At 55.2% G+C, this 6838-nt stretch overlaps 1 protein-coding gene across 1 annotated transcript; it reads right to left on the reverse strand.

The window, feature by feature from the left end:
- Nucleotides 1–2546: 2546 nt before the first annotated feature.
- Nucleotides 2547–4245, reverse strand: FOXE3 (forkhead box E3). The gene has a single exon (XM_045371388.3). The coding sequence runs from the start codon at nt 4212–4214 to the stop codon at nt 3258–3260; it is 957 nt and encodes a 318-aa protein (XP_045227323.2). The 5' UTR covers nt 4215–4245; the 3' UTR covers nt 2547–3257.
- Between the last annotated feature and the right edge of the window lie 2593 nt (nt 4246–6838).

The following is a 6838-nucleotide window of genomic DNA, read 5'->3' on the forward strand; positions in this document are numbered from 1 at the left end:
AAAATAGGAACTGAAAGCGGATTCTTGTATGGAACAAAGTAGAGATCCTGAGAGTGGTACAAGATACCACTATAAGCCTTTGATTGCTATTTGACTTGTCAAATTATGTGCTTGTTTCAATTTTTTTTTTTTTTTTTTTTTTTTTTGAGACGGAGTCTCGTTTTGTCGCCCAGGCTGGAGTGCAGTGGTGTGATCTTGGCTCACTGCAACCTCCACCTCCTGAGTTCAAGCGATTCTCCTGCCTCAGCCTCCCAAGTAGCTGGGATTATAGGCATGCACCACCACACCCGGCTACTTTCTGTATTTTTAGTAGAGACAGGGTTTTACCATGTTGACCAGGCTGGTCTCAAACTCCTGACCTCAGGTGATCCACCCGCCTCGGCCTTCCAAAGTGCTGGGATTACAGACATGAGCCACCATGCCCGGCCTGAATAAAGGAAAATTAAGGAAGCATTTAAAAAATAAAAATCTGATTTTCCAGTTCAAGGGTGACCCTCCTAGTATTTCCCTACAGATATTTTCTACCTGTCCTCGAAGTGTTCCAAGATCCTGGGACTGAGACCTGCAAGGTAGTAGCAAGAATTGAATTCAGAGCTCAGGAAGCAGTTCCTGGCTTCAGGAGAGCAAGAAGAGGCCTTTCCTTCCCTGGGATTTCTTAGACTGGGAAGGAATTTATCAACAGATGCTCTGAGGCAGGGGGAGGGGCTATAATACCATTTGGAGCAAAAGCAAGTTTGCATTTTGATCTTTACAGAGCTCTACTTCCTAGAGGACTGAGAGCTGGATCTTTCACTACCTGCTAGACCTAGGGAGGGGCAGTTTGCTAAACTTACAAGTGGGGAAAGAGCCTCCACTTCACCTCTTTCACCCTTTCTATAGGTCACTATGAGGATTATGAGTGAGAATGGATAAGAAGGTGCCAAAGTCAAAGTACTGTCCACTCAGTCGTTGTTCTGTAAGTCAGGCACAGTATCAGACAGCAGGGATTCATGCCCTCGAGCAGTCAAAATATGTTAAGTGAAGGACTGCTGTGCATCAGGCAAATCTGATCTGACCCTTGCTCAAAGGGGCTAATAGCTGGTGGAGGGGGTCTATCCAGGTCACTTCCTACCATACTGTGTAAACCTACTCCCCTACCCTCAAAGAGGGCCTTCCTGGCCTTCTCAGATTTTCATACTTTCTCCTCTATGGGCGGCCCATTGTCCACCCTCATCTTCCATCACCACCCCAGAGCTTCAAACTCTGGTATCCAAGAGAGGCACATCCTGCGTGTCCTGCATGCAAATCACACTCACCCTGGGTTCAAGACACACTGACTCCCTCCCCCATCTTCACCTACCCCTAATTCAGACTCAACTAGACTGGGAGCCCTGGGGTGGGGGAGCTTGCAAAAGCCTGATGCTTAGCATTTGGGTCAGCACCAGACAGCAGGACAGGGTCAAAGGCCAACTCCCTCCCTCACACCTCTGAGTCTGTTGAGTGCTACCCTGTCCTTGGTGCTGGGGACAGTCAGGAATCAGCTCAGGTCCCTTCTGCCCCTTATTACAATCCAGCAGGGAAGGTAAGACGGGGCATAGCCAAAGGTGCAGTGCCTGGAAGTTCAGAGTGGGTGGGGTATGGTTCTGTGGCCTGGCCTCACTCTTTATAGTAGGGAGCTCTAATCCTTTAGGCTGAGCCTCTTGCCTGAGGCCAGCGCCTTTACTCCGTAGTACTATGCATACTAGTCACCTGGGAATTTTGCTAAAATGCAAAATCTGATGATTCAGTGAGTCTGAGTGGGGCTGAGATCCTGCATTTCTATTTATTTATTTATTTAAATGAGGTCTCCCTATGTTAGGCCAGGCTGATCCTGAACTCCTGGCCTCAACCAATCCTCCTGCCTTGGCCTCCCAAAATGCCGGGACTACAGGCATGAGCCAGCATGTCCTGCCAGATTCTGCATTTCTAACAAGCTCCCAGGTGGTGGTGTAGGTCTGTGGACCACACTTTGAGTGCAAGGCTGTAGAGCACTTAACTTATTTCTCTGGGTGTTGATGGTTGGATTAATGACTCTCCCCACTGGCCCACAACCTCCATGAAGCAGGGATTTTGCCCATTCATTCAGTGATATTTCCCCAGTGCCTAGCACAGGCTGGGCACATTAACTAACTGCAACAGTGAATCAACGGCCAGTGCTTCTTTATCCATGGGAGCTGGGAATAATCCCAGACAGCAGGCAACCTGCTGCTCAGATACATTCACACAAGTGTGTACACACACATGCCCAGCCCATCTCGTCTCTACCGGGCTGAGATGCAGGAGATGGCATTTGACTAGTCCTACTATGTGCACAGCTATGGCTGAATCACTTCCTTTTTAAAACAAATTCGTGTTAGCCACTAATCCTGCTGGAGAATCACTTCCTAATCCCATTTAATGAACTTCTGACTGATGTCTCACAAGGAGGTTCACCCCATGTGGCAACCCAAGATCTAGAACAAAGCTCACCCGGTCTCCCCAGACCACTCCCCCAAGTCACCAGCCAGCACACCAAGCCCAGAAAAAGGTTTCTTTCTTTTTAATTAAACCAACTTTAATTAAAAATAATAATAACCCAATAAGTCCTAAGTTTTCCAGGGAGTGGGGCAGACCTAAAGGCCCACCAACTCCCCTTTCAGTCGTGAGCCCTGGTGCTGCCTGTCTCTGAAATCTCCAAGAAGCGTCCTCAGGGCGTGAAGAAGGCAGCCAGGTGTGTCTACGTGAAACGGGGGCTCTTACCCAGGAAGAAACTGAAGGCAGACAGGTAAGTGGAGGTGGGGGGCAAACTTGTGGGGAAATGAAGGGACTCTAGGGAGTAAGTCATGAACCCAGGAGTCTGACCTCTAACGTGTCGGAAAAACATGAGAGAAGGTTGATGAAGTACAGTCGGTGGAGGAGACGGCTTGGGATCACAGATCTGTCTTGCAAAGGCTTGGAACTCACCAGGAAACCTGGGGTGGGGGGCGCCGCAAAGCTGGGGGCGCTCACAAGTGGAGGGAGAAGAAATGAGAGACTGGCAGGTCACAGGGGACGCTTCTGTCCAGTGGCGAGATGGTGGGAGCCTCCCCACGGATGGGGGACGGAGAAGGGTGTAGCAGGAGTCTGAGTCCAGGAGGCCAAGACGAGAGGCGCTGGGTGTGCTCCAAGCCAGGGTGGGGGCAGAGGTGGGGCGCTCGCGGGCGGCGCCGCAGGCCTGGGGCGGGACAGGTCGCACAGGTGCCTTCCCGTGCGGCGCAGGCTCACAGGTAGCGCTCCAGCCCCTGCGCGAAGCCCGGCTGCCTCAGGTAGGCCTCTCCCGGGGTGAGCGGGCCGAGCGCGGCTGCCGGCCCGGCCAAGGCCAGGAGGGGCTCAGCGGGCAGCGGGCCGGGGCCGGGGCGCGTCGCGGGCAGCACCAGGCGGTCGGGGGCCTGCGAGTAGAGTGGCGGGGAGGCGGCGGTCGCGCAGGGCGGGAAGGCGGCGGCGGCGTCGGGCGCGGCGCAGCAGGGCGGCTCCGAAGCGCCCAGCCCCGCCAGCTCCGGCTGCAGGCTCACCAGGCTGTCGACGCTGAACAGGCGCGCGGGCGGCGCTGGGCCGGGGCCGGCAGGGGGCGGCGGCGCCAGCAGCGCTGGGCCGGGCGCGGGCGCGTAGGGCGCGTAGGGGAAGGGGAGCGGCGGCCCCGGCGGCGCGGCCGGGTGAGCGGGCAGCTCGGCGCGCTTGAAGCGCTTGCGGCGCCGCAGGAAACTGCCGTTGTCGAACATGTCGGCGGCCGCGGGGTCCAGCGTCCAGTAGTTGCCCTTGCCCGGATTGCCCGGCTCGCGGGGCACCTTGACGAAGCAGTCGTTGAGCGTGAGGTTGTGGCGGATGCTGTTCTGCCACTTGCGCGGGCTGTCACGGTAGAAGGCAAAGCGCTCGGTGATGAAGCGGTAGATGGCGGCCAGCGTGAGGCGGCGGCCCGGGGCGTGCGCCAGGGCCATGGCGATGAGCGCGATGTACGAGTAGGGCGGCTTCCCGCGCTGCAGGGGCCGCCGCCGCCGCCGCCCCGGGCCGGGCGCGGGCGTGGGGGCCGCCTCCCCGCGGCCAGCCGCCGCCTCCTCGGGCTCCCGCCCTGGCTCGGCTCCTGCGAGGGGCGACGGCGGCGGCCCCGACGGCGCGACCGCTGGCAGGGCAGGGAAGCCCGAGAACGCGGTGGGCGGATCCATGTCGCTGCGCCCGGCCATCGGCTGCGGCAGCCCCTGCCCGCGCGACTCCGGGACGGCAGGGGCCGCCGACCCGCTTTATATGGACACTGCCACCTCCCCCGCCCCCCCCCCCGCCACCGCCGGGGGAGAGGGCTCAGGCCTTCCCTGCTGGCCAGCGCCTCCCCTCTAATTTCCTCTCCCAGCCCCCTTACTCTGTTCACGGTACCCTCCTCCATTTCGCCCCTCCCTTTCTGCCTTTGGATCAGTTTTTCCCAGACCCAGACTTACCCCTTCCCCATCTCGGTTAGGTCAGCCCCTGGCCCTGGCCCCATCGCGCTGTATTTGGTCAGTCCCCTTCCCTTTCCACCCCTCCCTCTACCACCTCTCCTTTGGATCATTCCCAATCACAAATCCACCCATTCACTCTCCCAGCCCCCTCCCCATTTTGCTCCTCCCAGTAGTCGGTCCCCTCATCCGCCTCCTGGTCCTTCCATCCCCAGCTGGGACAGAAATTAAGGCTGCCTTGCCAGCCCTCAGTATCCTGATGGGGAGGTGTCAGGCCCACTCGCAGCCATTAGGGAACCTGGGCCAAGGTAATGAAGCAGCGGGGCAGGACAGAGCCAGGCCGGTTTTGTCTCTGGGAGGATGTTTGGCTGCTCCAGATCAGGGTCACCATGTCGCCTCTCTGCCACCCCCCTCCCCCATACCCCTGTCCTGCCCTCCCTCCAGGCCTGAGAGCATTCTCTGAAAAAACAGAATCGTGGAAAGTGGTGCAGCCGCTTTAAATCAAGAGCCCCCAGGAAATCCACAACTTGGAGTTGCCTTTCTGGCTGCCTCCTCTCCACACCCCTCCTGTTGGAGAAAACAGCTTCTGTTCGCGCGCGCCCGCGCGCCCACACACACACACACAGAGTACAAAATGTAGGCTTCCACAGGCTGGGGGTCTGAAAGAGCCGCATTCTGACCCAGAAACACCACACATCTCACTGGGGATGGGGGTCTTTGGCAGTGTTTGTTAAAAACTCAGTCTGAGAAATTCCACCCACAACTGCCATCCAGAGGGATGCAGCACTCAGCCTATTTTGGGAAACCTCTTCTCCAAAGAGACAGGAGAGACCCATCCCCAGCTCAGAGGGAACCACAGAGTGAAGGAGACTTGTCTTAAAGTGCATTGTCCTGGGGACAGGCAGATCAAGGGACTTGGACATGGAGCAGGGCTGGAAGGACAGTGAGCCCACTGAGGTACCTGACTGAGTTTAAGGGGAGTTCAGTCTCAGGGCCTTGCAAGTGCAGTCAGCACTTGAGAGCCAGGGCCTCCCTACATTTGGGGTCATGGGTATCTCACTTGCCCCATCCTAATCCCCCAGCCATGCTATAGAGTGTCCCCAGGTATAGGTGACCAAAGCTAGTTACAGCAGGCCTGTAAACTCCAAACTCAAAATCCAGTTCAAAATCCAAATGCAAAGCATGGAGCTCAAGGGCCCCTCTCTCAGCTCCAATCTCAGCTGATGACATCACAGCCACCATTACTGAGCATTTTGTATTTGGTAAACACTTTATGTACATTATTGCACTTAAGTTTGGGCACCCCATGAAGTGAGTACTGTTATTATTCCTGTTTTGCAAATGAAGAAACTAAGGTTCTGAGAGGTTAAGTGGTTTCCCTGACTTCACACAGCTAGTAGTAAGTGGTAGAGCTGGAATTAAATGTGAAGTTCAAAGCTCTGGCACCCCACTTTTCTAAGAATGCCATCCTTTAAAGCTGAGCTGAGACATTAGAAAATTAAGAGTATTTCCAGCTCCAACACCTTCAGCTACCAAGGTAAATTCTTAGCTTCTCTCCTCACCTCCTGGTCAGCATATCCAGGTGCCCATTGGGCATAACCACATGGATATTTCAAGGTATCTCAAACCCAAATGTCCTAAATGAAATGCATCTCTTCCTCTACCCAGTACATCCTCCAGCCCTGGCCGGCTCTCCTTCCAGCATTCTATATCTCAGCAAATGGACCTCTCCCTTTTCCTTCCCACCACCACCAGATCAAAGTGTGGTTATCATCATCTTGGGCTCCTTCCTCCCCACTCACTCTCCACATTCAGGCAACTGCAAGTCCCGTCAATTCCACATGGATCCCGGATCCATCCCTCCTTCAGTTCTCCTGGCCTCAGTTCAGCCTTCATCACTCACCAAGTACTTCTGGACCAGTCCCTTAGCGAGTGCTCTGGGCAAGACAGAGATGAAGACAAAATCTGATGGAGAGATAGACAATTGCCAGTTATAGTAGAGGTGGTCAGAGGGGCTACAGAAGCAGAGAGGAAAGAGATGACATTTGGAGATCTAGAGACAATCCCTCACCCACAACAATGAAGAGTCAGCTCAGTTTATATTCTAGCAGGTCCTGCCTCAGAACCCTCTTCAACCTCCCCAACCTGCATTCTTTTTTCTTTTTTCTTTTCTTTTTTCTTTTTTTTGGAGACATAGTCTTGCTGTGCCACCCAGGCTGGAGTGCAATGGGGCTATCTGGGCTCACTGCAACCTCTGACTCCCAGGTTCAAGTGATTCTCCTACCTCAGCCTCCCAAGTAGCTAGGACTACAGGCACCCGCCACCACGCCCAGCTAATTTTTGTATTTTTAGTAGAGACAGAGTTGCGTCATGTTGGC

The sequence above is a fragment of the Macaca fascicularis genome, chromosome 1 (genome assembly GCF_037993035.2).
Source record: "Macaca fascicularis isolate 582-1 chromosome 1, T2T-MFA8v1.1".
Classification (NCBI taxonomy): Eukaryota; Metazoa; Chordata; class Mammalia; order Primates; family Cercopithecidae; genus Macaca; species Macaca fascicularis.

Excerpts from the sequence above, each read along its gene's own strand:
- FOXE3 (XM_045371388.3), bottom strand. The coding sequence starts at position 4,214 with ATGGCCGGGCGCAGCGACATGGATCCGCCCACCGCGTTCTCGGGCTTC.